Source organism: Aplidium turbinatum, chromosome 2 (assembly GCF_918807975.1).
Source record: "Aplidium turbinatum chromosome 2, kaAplTurb1.1, whole genome shotgun sequence".
Taxonomy (NCBI): domain Eukaryota; kingdom Metazoa; phylum Chordata; class Ascidiacea; order Aplousobranchia; family Polyclinidae; genus Aplidium; species Aplidium turbinatum.
Genome location: NC_137473.1, coordinates 47344696 through 47369803, shown reverse-complemented (window position 1 = coordinate 47369803; position 25108 = coordinate 47344696). Strand labels below are relative to the sequence as shown.

Genomic DNA, 25108 nt, shown 5'->3' with positions numbered 1-25108 from the left:
TTGCACTCCTTATGGGTAACACGACTACATAGCTGAGTGGTGAGAGCCCTGGAACGGCAATCGAAAGGGCGCCGGTTCGACACCGCTCAAGAGCATGTGGCTGTGTCTTTGGCAGGACACTTAAAGGCATGCCTGAAGGTGGACATGAAGATTGGCTTCCTTGCCTTCCCGTCCACTTAACCTAAATCTTCAACCACCAGGTGTAAGCCTGGATACGACAAACAAACAAAACAGTTAACTCGACGAGACATATGGATAATTTGACATAACTTATGGGTAATTTAGCCGGATTTATGGATAATTTGGCTTAACTTAAAGGTAATTTGATACTTATATATGGTTTATGGATAATTTAACGTGGCTAATTGGTAAATCGTGGGACCCTTATTGGAAGCATCAAATAAACAAACAGTTGTCTAAGCGAGAAATCTCTGATGAGTCATATCAATTGAAAAGACATGGAAAACAGCCACTCCAAGCATTTTATCTCCCTGAGCTTCCTGTATGCAGTGACACACATCCTATGGGTCTTCTATTTCTAACACCAGACAGATGGTATTGAATCCTTAGAAAAATAATGCTATTAAATTAGATAGCCTACAAAATTTGCAGATTTAATTGAAGAAAATCTCAGGATAGAAGATGGAAAAAACGTTTTCCAATCCAGAACCTGCCTACAAGTAGCAAACGGCGACGTGTCAATATTCTCTATGGAGTCGACTATGCTTCAATTGTTCCAAATCCAAAATTGAACGAAATGGAAGTGGTTAAACAGAATAGTGTTGCCAATCATTAATTTCCACAACATTGCTCTAAAATCAATTAAATTTTGTTCAAATTTTTTAATTATTCTGTGCAAATTTCTAATTCAGGTCAAGGTTGCCAGACTGCAATTTGTAAAAATGCCAAACTAACCAAGAAAAAAGGCTAACTTAAGGCCAAATAGGTAGAAAAAAGACCAAAAATAAGCCAAACTCAAACAAGATAAAATAAGCATTGTAATCACGGTTGCCAGACTATGAAAAGGTCTTAATGCAAAATAATACAAAAAAAGGCCAAAACAAGGAAAATATTAGATAAACAAGGCAGTGGCGGATTCAGAACGTAATTTATGGGTGGGCCTAAGAAGTATCTTGGTGAGCCTTCACCAACAATGCCACGGCGGGCCAGCATACAAAAACTTAGTTTTACCGCTACCGGAGCTTCTACACAAGGCCACCGCCACCGGAGCTTCTAGGTTTCGAGCTATAAAAGTTGATTATGTCATCATAATCAGAACTGTCAATGAGTTGTCTTTCAAAAGACAAAAGTGTCAAGTTGTTAAGGCGTCCCGCAGGGCCGTAGCAACAAAGAACGTGGCCCCCTCCGAACATAAGTCTGGGGCTCCTTTCAACGCAGAAACTGTAATGTGGTATTTATTTTACACAACATGCAGGGTTCATGTTATGTATACACAGTAGAGGGCACAGTTCCGCTAATTAGCGAAGCTAACGCTTTGGTTAGCGGATTAGCATTTTTGCTAATATTGAGAAATTGTAGCGGACTCGTTAGCGAAAGTAAATTTATTGGAAATCCGCTGATTTCTTTGTTGAAAACTAACTTTTACATTAGCTGCGCCCACAACTGTGTATAGCCTAGGTCTCCAGTGACAGTGTGGACATATGTTCCATAATTACGCAAAGCGCTTCTTTTGAGCCTTGTTCTGCGCAAATGGTAATGGGTCATAGTCCAGGGATCTGGCAATCTTGTTTTCGATGGTAATTGCAAGAGCAGAAAGCCTGTCATCTGCCATGTTTAAGCGCAGGATATTCTTGATCAGTTTCATTCTGCTGAAGGTCCTTTCAACTCTGGCGACAGTAACTGGTGTGGTCGATCAGAAGAATTCTGGTGCAAATGAAAAGATTCGGATATATCTCCTGAAAGCTGTTCTTGTACGTTCAAAAAAATACTTGCCATGACAAGTCCTCTTTCTTTCTCGATGACATAAATAAACCGATTTAATTCCATTATTAGTTCGTTGGCATCAATGTCTCCCATTTTTCTTTTAAATTTTTTGCAGTGATTGTCCAGTTCCATTGTCCGCCCTGTTAGGTCAGTGGTTACGTGCCCGCTCAAGACCACGCGGCGCAAATTCGACTCTCGGGGTGTGCGCTTGAGCAACTCATTTCAGGACTGCTCTCCATTCAGCGGCACCTAGTGAATGGAATAATTTCCTGGCAACAACACTTCAATAATCGGAAACTTTACTCTGCCAATCTTGGTAACCGGCCCTGCGTCAAGAGCTTCTACAAGCAAAGGTGGGCAGTAACTAGTTAAAAAAGTAACTAGTTACATAACTAGTTACTTTTTGATTAACTGTAACTGTAACTTCGTTACTTTTTTCAAAAAGTAACGATAAGCGGTAACTAGCTACTATTTTATCGTTTTTCAACAGTTACTAGTTACAGTTACTTGATTTCCCAAACAAAAATGGGTCGTTTGTTTTTCAGTTTATGGCAGTTTTTTTGTAGTGGTCAAATTATTTGTTTGGGAGAGATTATAGGCATTCGGCGACAAGAAGCAAGGTTGTGTACAGAAAGGAGCTGTGTAAACTGCGAGATAGGATTTTGCGGTGTACCAGCGACAGAAAGGAGGACGCGTAAACTGCGAGGTAGGATTTCGCAGTGTTCTATACGGATTGGTGTCTGTGACGCCACAATCCGTTGTTTGTTCCCCCACTAAGCTGTCTGTTTTTAGAAATTTCAGCTTCTCCTTTTTTGTAAAGCGATTCTTTTTTTGTAGATTGTGATTATATAGCTTTCAACACAGGTAGACGCGGTAGTCAGTAGTGGAAAGTCAAAATGGATTAGTTTTTGTCTAAAGTATCAGAGACTGAAGCAAACCCCTCTGGTAATGCCACCAATATGCCAATATCTGGACATTCTGCAATCAGAAGAGAAGGCATATATGGGTATGACGAGGAAAAGACTACAAGAACTTCGAAACAGCGACAAGGTGGCTGTATGCCTGCCATTACTACCCGATTGTTGAAATCTTTGGAAAACAGATTTGGCCATGTTTTTGATGATAGTGACTGCCAGTTAGCTGCTGCTTTTCACCCACAATTCCGACTTTCTTGGCTTTACAAGGATGAAGAAATTAAGACGCCTCTACATCCCAAAATTGTTAACATATTACAGAACCACAGCAATTTCAACATCGACGATGCAGCAAGCAACAGCGACACTGATGTTGACAGGCATGAAACAGATGACTTTTTTGCTCTGTTATTTGAAAAAAGGAAGTTAGTGCCGCAAAAATTTTAAATGAATTTTTAGAACGTAACCCAACAAAGGCAGTTACGTCTGATGCATTCCCCAATGAAGCCATGAGGCGTTTGTTCTTGCGTCCGCCCCGTTAGCTCAGTGGTTACGCGTCGGGCTCAAGATCACGCGGCGTTGGTTCGACTCTCGGGGTGTGCGCTTGAGCAACGCATTTCAGGACTGCTCTCCATTCAGCGGCACCTAGTGAATGGAATAATTTCTCGGCAACAACACTTCAACAATCGGAAAACTTCACTCTGCCAATCTCGGTAACCGGCCCTGCGTCAAGAGCCTCTACAAGTATGCGAACAAGTACCAGGAATAACCTATCAAGGCTTTGTCAGTCCGAAGATAAAGATTCAAAAACCATTCAAAAACCAAACCATACAATACCCCTATCCCCTCCAGTGCTGCTGTTGCAAGACTGCTCTCTCTTGAAAAGGATATTTTGGAGCCAAAGCAAGCTGGACTTAGCGATCAACATTAATTTTGAAATATTGATGTTTCTGAAAGGAAATTGATGTTGTGACTCTTCGTTCGTTTTAGATACCCGTATAAAAATATTGACACGCTCTATTGCTTATCACGGAGTGTCCTGTGCATGTCGTTTTTTCAATTTTTTATTGTTTGATATTCGGTTGGCGGACGTTTTGGTTTTGGGGTCGTTTTTTTCAATTTTTTATTGTTTTTTATTCGGTTGGCGGACGTTTTGGTTTTGGGGTTAGATTATGGATTCTTAGAAGCATTATAGTATGTGGACAGCTAGCAGAGTGGTCGCTGTTTTGCAGTTAGGCAACAGCTACGAACAAAGTATCATCTTGCCCTTTATCATGTATTTTTCAACTTGTACTTCATAGAAAGAAGAATAGTTGTAGATCAGTACTCATATACATCCATTTTCTTTGAAAAGTAACTGTAACTAGTAACTGTAACTGTAACTAGTTACTTTTTAAAAAACGGTAACTGTAACTGAAACTAGTTACTTTTTGAGCGAAGTAACTGTAACTGTAACTCAGTTACTTTCAAAGTAACTAGTGCCCACCACTGTCTACAAGTATGCGAAACTACCAGGAATAACCAATCAAGGCTTTGTCAGTCCGAAGATAAAAATTCAAAACCAACCAACCCAACCATTTTCTCTGAGACACTTCTTCAGGCTACCAGCGTTGTACAGAAATTCAAACAACTTGTACCACTCCACGAGTTGGTCAAAGCACGAAGAAACGAAGACATGGCCTGATCAGTAAGAACAAGAAAAAATTGCGATTTGAATTTTTCTTTAGCAGAAAGACGACTCGCGAATCATCAGCAGATTCGTAACCAAACATTCTCTTTCTACGTCGTACCGTGTTTTTTGAAAACACCTGCTCACTACCAATAAGCTCTGCTATTTCACGTGCATTTGTGACCACGTGGATATATCCTGTATTTCGATAGTCTTCCAAAAACTTCGGCGGAGGGCCCTTCTTCCTTGCGGGGCCCCCTCCGATCGGAGGGTTCGGAGGGCGGTTGCTACGCCTCTGGCGTCCAGTCAGCATGGATGATCTCAAGCGCGTTTGGATCCTGTTTGTTGCGGAGAAAAGTCTCTCAACGCTGCAGGACGTGGAAGGCAGTGTTATGATGGTCCTTAAAACACTGTTCATGTCCGGGAAAATGTCAGCAGGGCAGCTGTCCAGTACTTCCATTAATGTAGGAAAGTTTTCCCGATCCATTTTCCGTCTAATGTGTTGAATGAATACAGCATGTTCAGCATCTGCGATCTCAATGCAATACAGTGCACACGGACCATTTAGAATGTTATTTTTGCCAAAAGTGGCAGATCCAGGTGCGAAAGAGGCCGCTGCTCTCATTGATCCATACGTGCCGTCCATAAAGCGGCAGTTTAACTCCGTTATCTGCCTGTCAAAAATACAGTTCCACAGCGCCCTTAAATCCTCATTGCTCTTGACAGTCGACGTTTTTCCCAGCGTTGTGGTGACAACAGACTTGTAAAACTTCGAAGGCAGCTTGCGTTCACGAGAAGCAACCACGTCCCAATTAGTTAGGCTATCTCATGTTTTATCATCATTTTTTTGTCAGTTTGAGCACGTCACCAAAGTCAATCTTCGAATCCTCGCGAAAAGTTGCATATGTAGCTTTCAGTGTTTCAATTAGTGATATACAGTCTGTCACACAAACATATACAGTCTGTCACACACACGGTGTGAACCATCAAAGACGACAGTAGCGAAAGGCTAACTTTTTTTCTGGGAAACATCGCTTTGTGTAAATTGTTTATGGGCTGTAAAAGTGGTATCATGGTGTGAAATAGTGATGCAACAGACAATTCAGTGTCACTTGGTTGTTCTAGTGTTAAGCATTTAATATGTCCTGTACCAATCAGGCCCACCCGGTAGATCCGCCCCTGAAACAAGGCCAAAATAGATAGGCTATTTATCTGTTTATATTAAAAATAATAAAATATACATAATTACATATATTTAACAAATTTACTTCTATTTTATTGGATTATTGAAGAATTTCTTCTAAATAGTTGGTTTATTCCATTTCTGATAAAATATACAAATTCTCATTGTTGCAGGCCCGTAGCCAGCCGGGGGCCAGGGGGCCTCAAACCCCCTGAAAAAAATTTCGCCCCCCTGGCAAAATCTCAACGTTCTCAAATGGCTAGCGTGGAAGCTACACCGTTATGGTTAGCGAATCGCAACTGCTCGCTGTACTAGTGAGTGCTCAGCCTTGTGCTGATAGCCGGGAAGAACGCCTCTTTCTTCACAATCTCGAGCAGCACCTACAATTATAATGAATTTGCCCATATTTCCCGTTTTTTATTTTTTCGGCCCCCATAAAAAAAAATTTTGCCCCCCTTGCTCTGCGGTCTAGCTACGGCCCTGCACTGTTGTGCAATTCAATCATATTTGGGGTGCACTTGAAGTCTTTGCAACACATTTTGTGGTCCAACAGGTGAGAACGAATTCTTATGACAACTTCCAATAGTTGAATTTGTGTTCTGTTTCTAGGCTTTGTTTTTACAGCAGTAACTAGTGAAAACATTACCATGATAATGATACTTCACCGCATCACCAATGTGATTAATTGAGCGAATAGATGCATGGATCGCAATGGTTAAAATTAGATCAATTTCTGCTATTTTTTCTGAATCAGTGACTGTAAGATCGTATAGCGGTGCGGGTTGTCTGATGTTAAAACACCTGATCTACACTGAGGTGATTCCACTTGAACTTGTCTGCTCGCATACCACCAACAAGCTGGGATGATTGTTCTATGTTGGAAAAACGCGCAATTGTCTTCGAAGCACTCAATTTGTCCTCGTCAGGTCGCGGTTTTTCTCTGGGGAAAATAACCGTGACTTTACGAATACGAAAACGTATAATAATAATAAACAGTTACCACAATATACAAGTAGACATCATACGTTTGGTATGTTAAACTTCATAAGAGATGTACGGCTGGTTAACAAATGAGACAAACTATGAATAAAATGAAAATCATATTTACCGGTTGTTGACAACCCCTTTTCCAGAATGCATTTACAAGGTGATACGCCTAAGCATTATATCACGACTAAATAGAATAGAATTATAGTTAACAAATACTCCAGAAAGTCTAATATAACCTTTCTTAAATTACGATCAAGAGTTCATTTCAATAGCTCAGTTAACAAATACAGTAATCTATTTCTAAACTGCTAAACAATTCTATCCATTAATACGTGTGAAATTGACACAAAGGAATGTTCGCGTAGCTGAGCTATTATTGCTGAATTAGAGAAATAACGCAAAGTTCTTCTATTTAAAGCCATGAATTAGGAAAAAGGCTATTCCTGATGCTGAATGTAAAAACGTTACTGTTAGATTTTCAACAGGTCCTTGAAAGGCCTGCTTTTCGTTTTACTGCATTACTCCCGTTAATTTGTGTATTCGCCACCTAGCGTCGTTTCCCCTTCATTGTTATGTTATCGCTCTTTGTAAATGGCAACACTCACCACGAGATTGTCTATGGAACTTTCGAGACGTTTTCGTTTTTGCTGCTAGTTTGCCAGCTAGCCGAACTTGTTAGTTACTGTAGTTTGTGACTGAAAGTTGATTGATTGATGTTTATGCTTTGTTAGCTGCTTCTCTGTTATGTACTTCTACAGGACTTAAGTTTGACAACTGCTATGGTAATACTTATTTGCGTGTAGGCTGAATTCCATATTTGCAGCTTGCCATCTCAAAGTTCAACTTACTGGTGAGCGTACTTGTGATGTAATAATGTTTTTTGTAGCTGAATGTTGACTGTCTACCGTAAACAAACGTAACGTATCTCTGATGTGCGTAAATTGTTGTTAGGCTAATACTTCAAACTTAAATATTGCAGAGTCAATCACTATAGAATCCTTCGCGTACAAGTGCATCATTTGGCATTACTGATCCGGTCATACTACCGGTACGTTCATTATTCTGAATTGTATGATTGATTGATTTGTGTCGTGAATTGTGGATTTATGTTTACTACTGAATTATTGACCAATAATTTGTCAGCCTAATGGAAATTAATTCTCGTAAACCGATCTTAACTAGGCCAAGTGAATTGCCACGTTTCTCTGTTTTTTAATGATTATTGACCTAGCGTTATGGTTGTACGGTACGGTAGCCTACGTAATAATTGTGTAAGGTAACATCGCGAATTTATTTATTCAGTGCGTCATTGGCCAACCTGTGGAACTTGTGTACCGTACAGTGGATTGAGAACTGTTTGTCAACAAATTTGGTACGTTTATCAGTTCGACTGTTGTGCTTGCTGAATTGTGACTAGTGTCTTATGTTGTGTTATTTCTTGACAGAAAAACCGTATAAACTTCATTGCTGCGAAGCAGTCATTGGAAACCGAGTGATTTCTTCAAGTTGGCGTGCTTTAACAGTTGCTCAGTCCTGCCGGGTGGATTAGGAAAATCGTGACGTCACCGGCGCAATTAACTACCGCACCTGTTGTGTTCGCGTCGCACACAACATCGTTTTTCAAATTTGACATCAAAGCTTAACCATCTTTGAACTGAAGCTGATTTCGTCAATTGAACCAAACTGCTGATCTTCACCAACCTGACGATCAAATTTGCGTTTACTTACCAAGTTCCCATCAGTGTTACGTGACATCTCTCATTTGCTGAAGTTAGCTTATGCTGTTGCGAAGCGGATTTGCATACACAGTTATGGATTCCAAAGCCGAAGCTATTCAACAAGCAGCTGTTACTTTGAGAGACAGCTACAAGCGTGGTGAACAGCTGATGAGCAAACGTGAAAACCTCACAGAAGTACAGATTATCCTGTTAGAAATTGATAAAAATTATGCTTCTTTAATGGCGCTTTGTGTCGATGTCCCTGACAATGAACAAATTCTAGGGGGTCTTTCAACCAAACGGGATTACATTCAAGGTAAAGAAGAATTTGCTGATAGAGCCAAACAGTGGTTCACGGAATGCGAGAGGACAGACACTAAAACTCCTCCACTACGTTCACATCACTCGTCCTTGCGTACCCATTCTCACCGCTCCAAATCCGGAAGCATTCGGTCATCGAGTACAACGTACAGTTTGCGTCAACGTGAAGCACATGCCAAATTGGAACTAGCTCGTTTGACAAAAGAACAGAATGATGCCAGGCGACGAGAGGAAGAAGAACTAGTTCGCATGGAACAGGATAAAGCTCGCTTGTTTGCTCAGATGGAACAGGATAAAGCTCGCTTGTTCGCTCAGTTGGAGCAGGATAAAGCTCGCTTTGAACGTGAGAGAGCCGAAGCTGAAGACCTGCGTCAAATTAAAGCTGCCGAAACTGAAGCCGCACTCTGGCAAGATGATTCTTCTTCGATTATCAATGTTGGATCAATGACACCCGTACGATTGCCACAGCAAACCTTCACTGACAAAGACACACACCTGGAACCTCTGCGTCACGGTGATGAGCGGCACAAACAAGAACCAACTGCAACATCTGCAAGAATGCCAGACCAAAAGGTAAATTACCCTTGTTATTATACTAGCCGACAACCTGATCTTTCAGAACGACTTCTACCTAAACCAGATGTTAAGAAATTCTTTGGTGACCCGCTCGATTTCTGGGCTTTCTGGCACCGTTTTAAGTCCCATATTTCTGATTGGTTGATACCCGACAGGAAGATGTCTTACCTCATGCAGCACTGCTGTGATGCAGTCTGTGAACAAATAAGGCACCTTGCCGACAGCAGCGAAGGTCACAACTGCTATGATGAAGCGTGGGAAGAATTGAAACGGAGGTATGGCCAACCACACGTTATTGCGCATGCTTGTGAGGAACGCTTGAGAGCTGTTACCAGAATTTCTCACCACGAACCCGAGCAATTGGAGAAGTTGTCCGTCCTGTTAAAAAGATGTTGTTCATCATTGAGCTCAAACACCGAAGCTTCGAACTTGGATACCGTGCAGTTTATCACCTGCCTTGCGAATAAGCTGCCAGTGTCTTTGAAAGAAAAGTGGGTAATTGAAGCTCTGAAAATCAATGATGACACTGGAAAAGTGGCTGGATTCCAACACTTTGCTGACTTCATAACGAACGAATCTAGGATTGCCAATTCAATCTATGGCGTGAAACTCTTTTCATCAAATGTCGACAAACTTAACAAGCCTGACACCAAAGGGAAACAAAAGGCTGCACTGTTTAACGTAGTGACAAAACCTACTGAAAGATCTGGACAGCTCCGAATTGGCAACAAGCGACTCATACAATGTATCCTGTGCGATAATACACATTATTTGCAACACTGCAAAGAGTTCAAAGCCCAATCCGTCACTGAACGGGAGCAATTTGTAAGGAAGAACAAATTGTGCTTAAACTGTCTTGGACCAGATCACATACGTGCCGACTGCAGAAGCCGAGGTAAATGCACTGAATGCGGAAGCTCATCACATCATTCTCTGTTACATCGGTACTTGGTCACAACTGGAGAACAAATCCAGAGACGACACCCCAACCCCATTGCTAATAGAAGAAATGATAGCCAGCCAGATGATCCCGGAAGAAGACCATTAGAAAGGAACACAAATGAAGTTGTAAAAACCTTCCATTCCAGAACCAGCAACTCGGCAACTTACTTGGACATCGTTCCCGTACGTGTGACAGGAGAAGGAAAGGTAATACATACTTATGCTCTCCTAGATTCTGGTTCAAACCGCACCTTTTGTGAACAAAAACTTGTAGAGATGCTTGAACTGAAACCTGAGCCATCTGGTGACTTCCAGGTGCAAACACTGTTTTCGAGTGGACCATATTCCTTCAGTTCTTCAACTGTAGCGTTGAAAGTTCTACCAGTAGTTGGCGGCGAAGTGCAAGAACTGACAGATGTGATCGTCGTTGACAAGATACCTACCAAGCCAACTCCAGCGCCTTCTCCGGAGTATCTGCAAACGCACAAGCACCTCCAAGGCATTGACTTGAAGCAACTGGACCATGGTACAGTTACACTGTTGATCGGAAATGATCATGCTGTCTCCCACCGATGCATTGAAAGCCGCTTTGCACCTAACCCGAAGCAAGGACCTGATGCAGTCAGGACGCCCTTAGGCTGGTTGCTTAGAGGTACTCGACCAAAGGAGACAGGCTTAGATAATTTCGATGCTGAATCCGACATTTCAATTTTTTTTGTCCGTGACACGAAGCAGAACCCTGCTGACCAAGCATCAAGGGGCATGACGGCCAAAGCCTTGATGCATTCTGGGATGTGGCTCAATGGCCCAGATTTTCTGAGGAAACCCCCAGAAGAATGGCCCAACCAAACCGCTCAGCAACCACAATCTGAAGATATCTTTGCTGCTTACAAACCAAAGAGAAAAATCGAAACCTTTACTGTTTCTACAACTGAAAACCAAGGAACCAACAAGTTAATCTCCTACTTCTCATCTCTGCGCCGATTGAAACTATCAGTAGCCTGGTTCCTGAGATTCAAATCATACTTACTGATGCGCATGAAGAACGAAACCCAGATTACACTGAAAGGACCAATCAGTGTGCCAGAACTTGATGAGGCAGAAATCGAGTTAATCAAATACGAGCAGCGTCAGAGTTTTCCTGCCTGGATCAAATCTCTATCCAAAGGAGAACATCCAAACATGCCCAAAGCTAAGAGGATCCCACTCGAAAAACTCAGCCCTGTCCTAATGAAAGATGTCCTACGTGTTGGCGGAAGAATCGACAGAGCCGACTTACCGTTCGAAACGCGACATCCTGCTATCATAGCTCCAGAGCGCCACTTAACGGACTTGATAATTGAACATTGTCATACTAACGAATCGAAGCACATGGGTGAAAGCCATACACTGAACAATATTAACCAAAAATACTGGATAGTTAATGCCAAAGTTGCGGTTAAAAACGTACTTGCAAGATGCCTGCCTTGCCGACGAAGGACCGCAAAACCTAGACAACAGCTCATGGCAGAACTGCCAGAAGCAAGGTTACAAATGTCACAGCCACCATTCTCACAGACTGGCGTTGACTTTTTTGGGCCGCTAAATGTCCGAAACAGACGAAGTGACATTAAGAGATACGGCTGCCTTTTTACATGTTTCACAACTAGAGCCATTCACTTGGAGGTGGCACCAGACCTGACAACTGGCGCATTCATAAATGCCTTGCGGCGCTTCATAGCTCGCAGAGGCCCCATCAAGAAAATCTTCTCTGACAATGGAACCAACTTTGTGGGTTGTGAAAGAATCTTGAAGCAAGCCATCGATGAGTGGAATCAGAACCAGATCCACCAGAGCCTTCGACAACAAGGAATAGAATGGTCATTCAACCCCCCAACAGCCAGCCATATGGGCGGAGCCTGGGAGAGAATGATTCGCACAGTACGTCAAATTCTTATGAACATCTTACCAAAACAACCACTCGATGATGACACATTGCACACATTACTTCTTGAAGTGGAAGACATCATCAATTCAAGACCACTCACCGATGTGAAACTGGAAGTTGATGGCGACTTACCCCTGACACCTAACCACTTGTTGAAGTTGAATTCTTCATCGAATTTACCGCCAATGTTAACACTTTAGCTGCCAGCGTTTTGAAAAAGTGAGAGGAGTTCTCCTTTTTCTCTGGTTGCCATGGTAATGAAAAAATGGGTTGCCAAACTATTGAAACGCACTTTGAAATTTTGGAGCAAATCAGTGTTGCAATTGATCGTCGAAATGACCATTGCATTTACAAGCGCGCCAGTCAGCAAAACAGTTTTTTTTTTTCATCGAATCAACCTGTTCAGACGTGAAATCAATGTAAAAAAAAAAACGATAGACCGAGTGATTCAACGTATTCAAACATTGAATCAATGTAAATACGAACTGTTAGGCTAATTCGGTTCTTTGACCAAATCGAATGGCTTTTGTAAATATTTCTCAGTTGCAACTTATACCTGATCAGCAAAAGTTCCTTTTTTACACGATTTCAACGTCTGGCGACGATGAAACGATGTAAAAATGACAATTTATGCTGGCCGGTAGCTAGGCTACTGTACGGTAGGCTACCGAAGTTTAACTTAACCAACTAGGCGATTGCAAGCATATTTCCTTTCGATGAAACCTATAGGCTACCACGTTTGGTTTGCCTTTACATTACATTCAAAAGTTTTGTTGACATCATAGCATAGTCATAGCCTATATTCATAAGAAAATGCTTGCTTGGATTTTTTTAGCGACTAGGGTTAGATAGCCTACAGGACTTCTAGCTAGTACCAGTAAGCAGTCTAGTCTAGTGACTTTAAATGAATAGGTAAATTAGTCTAAACCTTAAAAAATAATAGAATATTTCAATTACCTTGCTGCATAAAAAGTAAGCTCTTTTACATGACCTATGTGCATTGATCAATATACTAGTAGCCTGGCATCATTATCCCAGTCTAAGAATTTCTAGACCTCAAAGTCATTGCTGAATTTCAAGCTTTGTTCACACTGATTGGTGTTTTGACTTTTATTTAATTTTAAGAATTTGGCGGGGAAATGGGTTAAAAATTGTTTTTTTTGGTTTAAAATTGAAGCAACCTGTCAGGCCCCCAGACTGGCAACACATTAGGATTTTTGGGGCATTGTGACATCATGTGACGTTAAATTACATCACAATTGCACGAGCTAACTCGTTTCCAGCAGCAGAACTGTTAAGCTGCGACAGAGATGGCTACCGACCAAGTGATCGATACCGCCATGTGCAGTTTCTGGCAGACACCTTTTGGAAGCAGTGGGTTAAGGAATACCCACGATCTGTGATGTCAAGAGCAGAGTGGCTTCACAGAAAGGAGAATATCCGAAGAGGAGATATCGTCCTTTTGATTGATGACTCTGCTCCCAGACAACGATGGCCACTAGGCAGAGTAATTGAAACATTTCCTGATCGTCACGGCGTTGTTCGTTCCGTAGAAGTGAAGACTGCAACCGGATCTCTGAAGAGACCAATATCCAAACTTTGTGTAATTGTCCAAAGAGAAGAAGATGATCCAGATGAAGATGAGACACCAATAGACACCGTTGAGATTTTGCTGGAAGATCAGAGCGATGAGGAAGAGACTGAACTGTTACATGACAATAGACTGTTGAAAAACTTTTATTCATGAAAAGAACGAGCCAGTTTGGCCCTTCTTTGGCCCGGGAGTGTTAGATTTTCAACAGGTCCTTGAAAGGCCTGCTTTTCGTTTTACTGCATTACTCCCGTTAATTTGTGTATTCGCCACCTAGCGTCGTTTCCCCTTCATTGTTATGTTATCGCTCTTTGTAAATGGCAACACTCACCACGAGATTGTCTATGGAACTTTCGAGACGTTTTCGTTTTTGCTGCTAGTTTGCCAGCTAGCCGAACTTGTTAGTTACTGTAGTTTGTGACTGAAAGTTGATTGATTGATGTTTATGCTTTGTTAGCTGCTTCTCTGTTATGTACTTCTACAGGACTTAAGTTTGACAACTGCTATGGTAATACTTATTTGCGTGTAGGCTGAATTCCATATTTGCAGCTTGCCATCTCAAAGTTCAACTTACTGGTGAGCGTACTTGTGATGTAATAATGTTTTTTGTAGCTGAATGTTGACTGTCTACCGTAAACAAACGTAACGTATCTCTGATGTGCGTAAATTGTTGTTAGGCTAATACTTCAAACTTAAATATTGCAGAGTCAATCACTATAGAATCCTTCGCATACAAGTGCATCATTTGGCATTACTGATCCGGTCATACTACCGGTACGTTCATTATTCTGAATTGTATGATTGATTGATTTGTGTCGTGAATTGTGGATTTATGTTTACTACTGAATTATTGACCAATAATTTGTCAGCCTAATGGAAATTAATTCTCGTAAACCGATCTTAACTAGGCCAAGTGAATTGCCACGTTTCTCTGTTTTTTAATGATTATTGACCTAGCGTTATGGTTGTACGGTACGGTAGCCTACGTAATAATTGTGTAAGGTAACATCGCGAATTTATTTATTCAGTGCGTCATTGGCCAACCTGTGGAACTTGTGTACCGTACAGTGGATTGAGAACTGTTTGTCAACAAATTTGGTACGTTTATCAGTTCGACTGTTGTGCTTGCTGAATTGTGACTAGTGTCTTATGTTGTGTTATTTCTTGACAGAAAAACCGTATAAACTTCATTGCTGCGAAGCAGTCATTGGAAACCGAGTGATTTCTTCAAGTTGGCGTGCTTTAACAGTTGCATAAAAAGGCCGTTCGTTGACGTTGATGCTGAGTATTTCACAATACAACGAATCTTTAAGAAATTGACACAAAGGAATACGTTTACAAACAAGCGAACCCATTTAGCATAGAATCAACGTCAAACTGTGCTATGCCAACGTATACACAGATGTAATCTCACAATAATTAATCAACTGGAAGGAATCCGACAACACAGGCTATTTTCGATGCGTTGAAAGTTAAAAATAACACTATTTCAGAAATATGGGCGCCACTATATGACTAAGGGAGGCATAGACTCCTTTTTAGTCTGAAAACTGTCAGAATCTAAGATAGTTAATAGACTTGTTTTTTCCGGACGCTACAGACAAAGGGAGAATTTAAATGTTGTTTCTATAATCCAACAGACAACCAAATTTCCAGATAGGAAAATTTTGATTTCGCTCACACAACTTTTATATTCACAAAAGTGATGTTACATCCTCCCCTTTAAAATGCTAACGATGGATGAGATACATTTTACAAACACACAAACATCACTACTTCTATGTTACACTACTACAAACAAGTGTCCTTTACATATATAGCACATAATTAGGCCTACGTATGTGCATACAACTCATTTAGTGTCTCTCGTTGTAAGCATGCTACCAAACATAATGTCGATCATTGTTCTTTTACTATTTCCGTAATGTCATCTTATTTCGAGGCGATACCATCTGCTTCCTGGATGAGGCACAGTTTTGCTATAGGCCGTTGAATACTTCCCGACTGCGTGAGAACTTCTACAATTCGAACGACTCCTTTTTTGTCAGGAAAGGATCTGGTAACGCGACCCATTCTCCATCTTCCACGAGGAACATTGTTGTCAACAACCGAGAAAAACTTTCAATGTAAGATCGTATAGCGGTGCGGGTTGTCTGATGTTAAAACACCTGATCTACACTGAGGTGATTCCACTTGAACTTGTCTGCTCGCATACCACCAACAAGCTGGGATGATTGTTCTATGTTGGAAAAACGCGCAATTGTCTTCGAAGCACTCAATTTGTCCTCGTCAGGTCGCGGTTTTTCTCTGGGGAAAATAACCGTGACTTTACGAATACGAAAACGTATAATAATAATAAACAGTTACCACAATATACAAGTAGACATCATACGTTTGGTATGTTAAACTTCATAAGAGATGTACGGCTGGTTAACAAATGAGACAAACTATGAATAAAATGAAAATCATATTTACCGGTTGTTGACAACCCCTTTTCCAGAATGCATTTACAAGGTGATACGCCTAAGCATTATATCACGACTAAATAGAATAGAATTATAGTTAACAAATACTCCAGAAAGTCTAATATAACCTTTCTTAAATTACGATCAAGAGTTCATTTCAATAGCTCAGTTAACAAATACAGTAATCTATTTCTAAACTGCTAAACAATTCTATCCATTAATACGTGTGAAATTGACACAAAGGAATGTTCGCGTAGCTGAGCTATTATTGCTGAATTAGAGAAATAACGCAAAGTTCTTCTATTTAAAGCCATGAATTAGGAAAAAGGCTATTCCTGATGCTGAATGTAAAAACGTTACAGTTGCATAAAAAGGCCGTTCGTTGACGTTGATGCTGAGTATTTCACAATACAACGAATCTTTAAGAAATTGACACAAAGGAATACGTTTACAAACAAGCGAACCCATTTAGCATAGAATCAACGTCAAACTGTGCTATGCCAACGTATACACAGATGTAATCTCACAATAATTAATCAACTGAAAGGAATCCGACAACACAGGCTATTTTCGATGCGTTGAAAGTTAAAAATAACACTATTTCAGAAATATGGGCGCCACTATATGACTAAAGGAGGCATAGACTCTTTTTTAGTCTGAAAACTGTCAGAATCTAAGATAGTTAATAGACTTGTTTTTTCCGGACGCTACAGACAAAGGGAGAATTTAAATGTTGTTTCTATAATCCAACAGACAACCAAATTTCCAGATAGGAAAATTTTGATTTCGCTCACACAACTTTTATATTCACAAAAGTGATGTTACAGTGACTTCATTGACAAATTTAGTGAGAGAACTTTAAGAGAAGTTTGATATTTTATTTAGGTGTGTCTTGGTTTTTTCATCTGTAGAAATGTTGCTCAGCTTTGGCAACATATTCACCTTGCACATTACACAGTACTCGGCTGGCAAACCGGCGGTTGTGTTAGACTACCGATCGATTGAAACGTGAACACGTTATGTTTCTGTATAGGCTAGGCTACCTACTTTTGAGCGTTGACATTATAATTCCAAAATAATATCTCTACTATTCATATAATATAATATCTATAATATTCATATTTATCGATATTTTATGACTTTTACCGGATTTTAATAAATTGTAGCAAAAATAATTCTTAAAGTAGCCCAAAAGGTAGCAAGTATAAAAGGATTGTAGCGGATGAGTTTTAATCCGCTACAGTGGTGACATCTGGCACCACTGGCTGCCTTAGCGGGTGGAAAACTTAGAACATCACACAACTAAGGCGAAAGAGAAAATTGAATTGAGTCCTGTCTTTGTTATGAGTTACCAAGGGGGGGTGGGGGGACTTATATACCAGTCCCAGGTATACAAGTTCCCCCCCACCCCCCTTGGTAACTCATGACAAAGACAGGACTCAATTCAATTTTCTCTTTCGCCTTAGTTGTGTGATGTTCTAGGCGTTACCTTAGCGGGTGAGCGCAGTCTGACTCGGCACCGGCGTCACTTTATGACTATTAAACAAGCATAGAACATGTATTGAACAATGGTGAATATGGTTTCATCTGGTAAGGGAACGTTCAAATATTACATAACGCTTTTTTTCCAAATTTTTGCCCCCCCCCCCTCCTCCCCCCATGTAACGCCAACGTAACGCTTTTTTCAATCCCTCCTCTCCCATGTAACGCTTTTTCACTACGAATTTAGCACAAAAAACTACCATTCCGTACTCGAAAGCGTTACGTAACGTTTTGCTTGAACCCCCTCCCCCCCGATGTGATGCTAACGTAACGCTTTGCATAACCCCCCCTCCCCCTCGAAGGCGTTTCGTAATATTTAAACGTTCCCTAAGGTTACGATATATGAGACATATTGATTATTATGCATTTTGAAGAGTAAATTTAAAAAAAGGCCAAATCTAGAAAAAGGCCAAACGTATAATTTCTAAGGCCAACAAACTTTAAAAAAGGCCAAATTCGAGAAATTTGGCCTTAAAAAGGCCAATCTGGCCACCCTGATTCAGGTCAACTGCCGGGCCAATCGCGTGCTTCGACGTTTGAAAGGATCACGTTCTACGTCGCTCTTGAGCACACTTTGCTTTTCTTCTGTTGACCAGTGTTTGATAGTGATAGCCTACCGATACCGTAGGCTACATTATACTTATTCGGACCAGCCATTACAACACCAATTATTATTTGAATTAGCCTGCTTGATTCATTGCGCTACTAATATTTTATAAGAATAATAACAATCTTTCTCTTTTTTCCAAAATTTATATCTGCCCTGCCTGCTTTCGAAGTTGTGTCTTCTGTTTTGAAATGTTGAGTCAAAGCATGCTTATCCTGTAGCCTACAGTGTATCCTACGCTTCTTACACAATGTTACAGCATCAATCGACACAGTTTGTGTATTTTGCAAGGTGCGATTTGAAATGGCTGTGTGGATAGTTACTATTCACATAGCCATTTCAAAAAAAAAAATCAACCTACCATCCGATAGAAAGCCTATGACATTTGTCTCTTTAAGAATACGGAAAGCAGCAGACTCGATGCTTGTTATTATAGTCTTTCACAGCTTCCTGTCTGTTGTGGAATCTAATTTGTTATTGTAGCCTACTATTTTATTCGTATTGTACCATAGGCTACTATCAAAAATTACTTATATAAGTAGGCTAATCTAGGGCAGTGGTCTCCAACCTTTTTTCTTCATATCAATTGACAAAACACAGCCACTCCAAAGCATTCCATCTTCAAGGCCTACGAGAGGGGGGTATGGCGTACCCTTGAGGGCCCAGGCCTGTGATTGTTGGGGGGCCCGAAATAGTGATTTAATAATTTACGCGCAAAAATGTTTGGTTAAAACCATTCTAATTGACTAAATTCAAGCATAAAAGTTGTTATTCGTTAGTCCTTGGGGGCCCGGAAAGAAATTAGGTGTCCAAAGCGGTGACTTAATGCTATACGTGCAAACATGTTCTTTTAAAAGCACCCTAAATTAAATTATAAAAGTTGGTTATTCTCCAGTCCGGGGGGGGGGGGCATAGTGTAGCAAAACCAGGGTTGAGAAACCGATAGTTTTTTTTAATGCCCGAATGTTTTTGGGCTTTTTTGTGTTTTTTTAAAAAACTATTTGAAAAAGGGGGCAAACTTGGTTTTGAATCTTTATTCTCGGACTGACAAAGCCTTGATAGGTTATTCCTGGTTGTTTTGCATACTTGTAGATGTGGAGGCTCTTGAAGCAGGGCCAGTTACCGAGATTGGCAGAGTGAAATTTCCAATTGTTGAAGTCTTGTTGCCGGGGAATTATTACATCTATTAGGTGCCACTGAATGGAGAGCAGTCCTTAGAATGCGTTGCTCAAGCGCACACTCCGAAAGTCGAACCAGCACCGCTTGATCTTGAAGCTTCTTTAGTTCAGGCCCTGAGGGGCAAAAACGAGCATCTTTAGGCTAAACGTGTTACACGTTGTTTTTTTGCATTTTATTGTAGTTGATGAATCTAACTTCAATTTTAGTGGGTGCCGCAACTTTTTGGGTCACGTGATCCCCCCCAAATCGGGAATTCCCTCCAAGTCAATTTTGAGCTCTTTTCACGGCATTTTTATGCAATTAGATACGTTATTTTTTTACATTTGGACTGACTGCCACTACAAAATATACGAGATAAAAATTACACAAAATTATGTTATTAATGACGTCATGTATTAATTTTTTGCTTGTTTTTTTCTTATTGTAGTCGCTTGTTTGTTGTTGGTGTTACTTTTTTGGTTACAATAAGTTACCAATGGTTTTTCAACTGATTTGATTAGTATTGAGTGTCAGTACTAACATATTCAAAATCTTAAGGAATCCAACTTCCGGAAAGTGGTTATTTTCAAGATAGCTTCCAAGATGGCCGCCAAACCATTGAACAAAACATTAAATTGACCATAACTCAGTCATCATATGACCAAAACATGTAGTTTTGGTGTCTATATCTAGGTTTTTATACCCTGTGAAGTCAATGAGACTATTCTCAGAATTGTTGAATCATCTGATAGCCTATAAATTCAATATGGCCATCCAAGATGGCCGCCAAACCATTAAAATAACAGTAAATTGACCATAACTCGGTTATCCTATGACCAAAACATGTAGTTTTGGTGTCTATATCTAGGTTTTTATACCTTGTAAAGTCAATGAAACCATTCTCAGAATTGTTAATTCATCTGATAGCCTATAAATTCAATATGGCAATCCAAGATGGCCACTAAACCATTAAAATAACATAGTAAATTGACCATAACTAGGTCATCATATGACCAAAACATGTAGTTTTGGTGTCTATATCTAGGTTTTTATACCTTGTGAAGTCAATGAGACTATTCTCAGAATTGTTAAATTATCTGTTGAATTATCTATAAATTCAATATGGCAAACCAAGATGGCCGCCAAACCATTAAAATAACAGTAAAGTGACCATAACTAGGTTATCATATGACCAAAACGTGTAGTTTTGGTGTCTATATCTAGGTTTTTATACCTTGTGAAGTCAATGAGACCATTCTCAGAATTGCTAAATTATCTGATAGCCTATAAATTCAATATGGCAATCCAAGATGGCTGCCAAAACAATTAAAAATGTACAATAACAATGTATTGTTTATTAATAAACCCGGTAAATTTCTATATATATTTGGGTTAACTGAGCAGGCATAAAGAGCTCATACGATGTGGTCATGTAGACTCTTGACATAATCAGCGTAAACAAAGCAAATGGATCAAGTATTACTAATGCTCATCGCTGTCACTCTCGGTGTCATCGTCTGTAATTATGTGATTGCTGTATGGACACATGAACCAGTTTGGCATGGTCCACATCCAGCATGGTATGGTAGCACATATCTCCGGCAACTACAGTGAGGTGAACACGATTCGCTATTGCAGTGATAATTATCAGTAGGTTGTCCGGGGCAGCTTTCATGTCCGTCATGATTGGAACCAGGCGCGGATTTATGGGGGGGGCCCAGGGGGCCCGGGCCCCCCCCGAAATGTTGTGAAGAATTATTGTTGAAATTCTATGTATCCGCATCAAATCGTTTAATATGCGTCTAAACAGCTGATATTAGTCCCACGGCGGACTTAAACTTATCCGGGGGGGGGGTAATTTTTTGTTATTATTATGATTAAAATCATCCATCGATCAGACTCCTTTATTCCGTTATACAACTGCAAATACATTTTAATAGCAAAATTTGTTGAAGCTGACTCAGCTGAAACCAACGCTGAACCAAATGACGTCAGTTGAAACAATCTGAAACCTTGAATGGCTGTTTTATAGTTTTTAGTCTTCACTATAATTTCAATCAATTGCCGTCTATGCTTGCAAACATACAAACATCCATTTGGTCATGGACACTGCATACAGGGTTTTAAACCAGATTTCAAGTTTACTTTGCATGCTTAGCAATTTTTATTCAAGCAAAATGTATTTTTCAAACATTCACAATTGATGAAATGGCTGTTTCTTTTAATGTCTATTTTATTTTATGGCATATCGTATATGTCGTAGTATAGTGGCGTAGCCAAGGGAAGGGGGGGGGTTGGAAGTTACAACCCCCTTTGGCACGCGTGTGACATCACGATATTGAGAATGATGCTTTCAGTCTCTATGCCTCAAAACAAAGTTTTCCTAATTTTAAACGAAACTGCATTAAAAGAGCGAGTTTTGCCAATACCAAACATTCAAATATCTCAGCCAGGAATTAGCAACAAGAAAACATAGAGACTTAGCTTTATTTCCGAAAAATGCCCAAGAATTGATTGATTGATTGAATTTTTATCCTCGGACTGGGAAAGCTTCAATGCAGAGCTTAATCCTGGCAGTTTTGCATACTTGTAGAGGCTTTGAATCACTGACGCAGGCCCGGTCACCGAGATTGACAGAGTGAAGTTTCCGATTGTTGAAGTCTTGTTGCTGTGGAACTATTCCATCCATTAGATGCCGCTGAATGGAGAGCAGTCCTTAACGTGCGTTGCTCAAGCGCACACCCCGAGAGTCGAACCAGCGCCGCTTGATCTTGAAGCTTCTTCGTTCCAGAAGTGACGCGCTAACCAATTGAGCTAGCTATCGAAAACGTGATCTTATCCTTTTGATATGCCACCGGACAGCACCATTTTACAGGAATATTTATACCCACATTTTTGTTGAAAATGCTCTCAGAATGCACCAAATTCAAAGTAATTTTTCAAAATTTTCCGGGGGCTGCCCCCAGACCCCCTGCCGCTGGGTGTCGTCTTTGAAGAAGACACCGACGGGCTTCTCCCGCCGGCTGTCAAAACTCCCCCTTTCAAAATTCCTGGCTACGCTACTGTCGTAGTATCATTGTTCATATCTGTTTTATCTTTTTCTTTCCGTTTAATTGATTTTCAAATTTTCTGGCCCCCCCCGAAAAAAACTCCTAGATCCGCGCCTGATTGGAACCATCTGATTATTGTCTACTTTCCATCCCCAGTCTAGAGCATCCATACCATCGTCAGTAGCCTACCCATCCTGACCATAATCTGGTAGTAAACTCTGAGGCAGTGGAATTTGGTAAAGGATGATGTAGGTGGCAAACGTTCAGGGTGAACAAAGGATTTGGCTGTTTTAATTTTCTTGACCAATGTATTGTATCGCTGTGTTTCTAGGTTACTACTGCCATCGTTGCCAAACATAACGGTCATAGCTTTGTTTCCAAGATCCTTAATGATGTGGTCTGTCTGATTTGGGAGAATAAAGTAATTTGCACATTCTTTGATTTATTGGTTGACTTTTCACTAGTTTCTTGAAAGCGTCTTCTTCCCGATACCAAATATCCTTGACGTTGAATCACAACCGGTGAATGAAGAGGAGCTGTAAGCATAATTATGTCTGGTCCGATGATTGCTTTAAGTTTGTTGATGTCGTGTATCTTGGTTGCGTAAGCCTTTTCGGAGCGGAAGTAGAGGTCTTTAATGTATGGGTCAGTGTCAGCATAGCGTAGTATCAACATTAAAAGGTCCGTGTCTTCACCAATTAAAGTCGTACTATGTCGATGACAAATGATGGAACTATTCTGATGGACCAAAAAGATATTCTGCAGCGTTGGTGTGAATACATTGAAAAGCTGTTTTTCGACGAACGCGGAAACAAGCCAGGCATCTCCAAACCCATGGAAGGTCCTGCTATTATGAAAGAAGAAGTAAGAATCGCTATGAACAAAACAAAACATGGAAGAGCAGTTGGACCAGATAATATCTCAGTTGAAATTCTCGAAGCTTTAGATGAGTGGGGTTTAGACCTAACCACTGTGATCTTAAATCATATTGATGACACCGGAAACATCCCTAGTGATATGGGACGTTCCATATTCATAACTTTACCAAAGAAAACCGGAGCAACAGAATGCTCACTCCACAGAACAATTAGCCTTATGAGTCACTTAACAAAGATCCTACTCCGAATCGTGATGATGAGATTGAGACCAAAACTAAAACCGGAAATTTCAACAGCACAGTTTGGATTTGTCCCAGACAAAGGGACCAGAAATGGAATTTTTACATTAAAAATGTTAACAGAGAGATGTATAGAAAAAAACAAGGATCTTTATCTATGTTTCATAGACTTTTCTAAAGCTTTGATAAGGTTCAACATGCCAAATTATTCCATATACTGCATTCTTTAGATATCGACGGTAAAGACCTCAGAGTCATACGAAACCTCTATTGGGAACAAACGGCTGCAATACGTATAAATAACGATCTTAGCGAATTCAAACCGATACAACGTGGCGTCAGACAAGGATGTGTCCTATCTCCAGACCTTTTCAACGTTTACAGTGAGATGATTTTGAGAGACATCGAAAATATGAATGGAGTAAAGGTTGGAGGACAAAATATAACAAACTTGAGATACGCTGATGATACAGTCTTGATAGCAGAATCTGCAAACAATCTACAGGACTTATTAAATTATGTTGTCAATAACAGTAAAGCAATGGGTTTAGAGTTAAATTCAAGAAAAACAGAATGCATGACGGTATCAAAAAAGAAAACTTATCCAAATTGCAAGCTAAGACTCAATGGTGTTACAGTGAAACAAGTTGAAAAATTTAAATATCTTGGATACATTATAACTTCTGATGGCAAAAGTGACACTGAAATTAAAAAGAGAATCGCCATAGCAAAGGATACTTTCGGTAAAATGAGCACAGTCTTCAGGAATCGCAACATGACAATAAAGACCAAAATTAAAGTTTTAAAAGCATATGTAGAATCAATTCTAACCTACGGATGTGAATGCTGGACAATAAGTAAAGATATGAAGAAAAGACTAGAGGCTGCTGAGATGTGGTTTCTCAGAAGGATGTTGAGGATATCTTGGACTGAAAAGAAGAGTAATGACGAAGTTATGAAATTGGCAAATGTAGAAAGGAGATTAATAACAACAGTTAGAAGGCGTCAGATGCAATTTGTAGGTTATATTCACAGACATGGAGATTTGGAAAAATTAGCTTTATTGGGGATGATACAGGGAAAAAGAAGCAGAGGTCGACAAAGATTAACTTATTTAAACAGCTTGAATCAATGGGCCACAAACACAACAGTTAAAACGAACGATTTTATACGAATGGCAAATGACAGAGAAGTTTGGAAGACCATGATCGCCAAAGTCTGTATCAGATCAGGCACATAATCATCATCATCATGTCGATGAGGGCTGTCCATCTGCCGTCTTGACGATGTCAACATCTGCATCACCTGGAGCGTTCATCACATTGCAGCTTCTATTCCTCAGTTGAGCAGAAATTAATCCTTCCTTGTTGGAAGCTCGAGGCAAGAACTGCTCC

The 25108-nt window shown here is 40.2% G+C and overlaps 1 protein-coding gene across 1 annotated transcript; it reads left to right on the top strand.

Moving 5' to 3' along the window:
* Positions 1 to 8511: 8511 nt before the first annotated feature.
* LOC145764346 (uncharacterized) lies at positions 8512 to 12384 on the top strand. The gene has a single exon (XM_082575963.1). It carries the CDS (start codon positions 8512 to 8514, stop codon positions 12382 to 12384), a length of 3873 nt encoding a protein of 1290 aa, XP_082432089.1.
* The last annotated feature ends 12724 nt before the right edge of the window (positions 12385 to 25108 follow it).

Bases quoted from the DNA above. Each gene is read 5' to 3' on its own strand.
- LOC145764346 (XM_082575963.1), top strand. From the start codon at position 8,512: ATGGATTCCAAAGCCGAAGCTATTCAACAAGCAGCTGTTACTTTGAGA.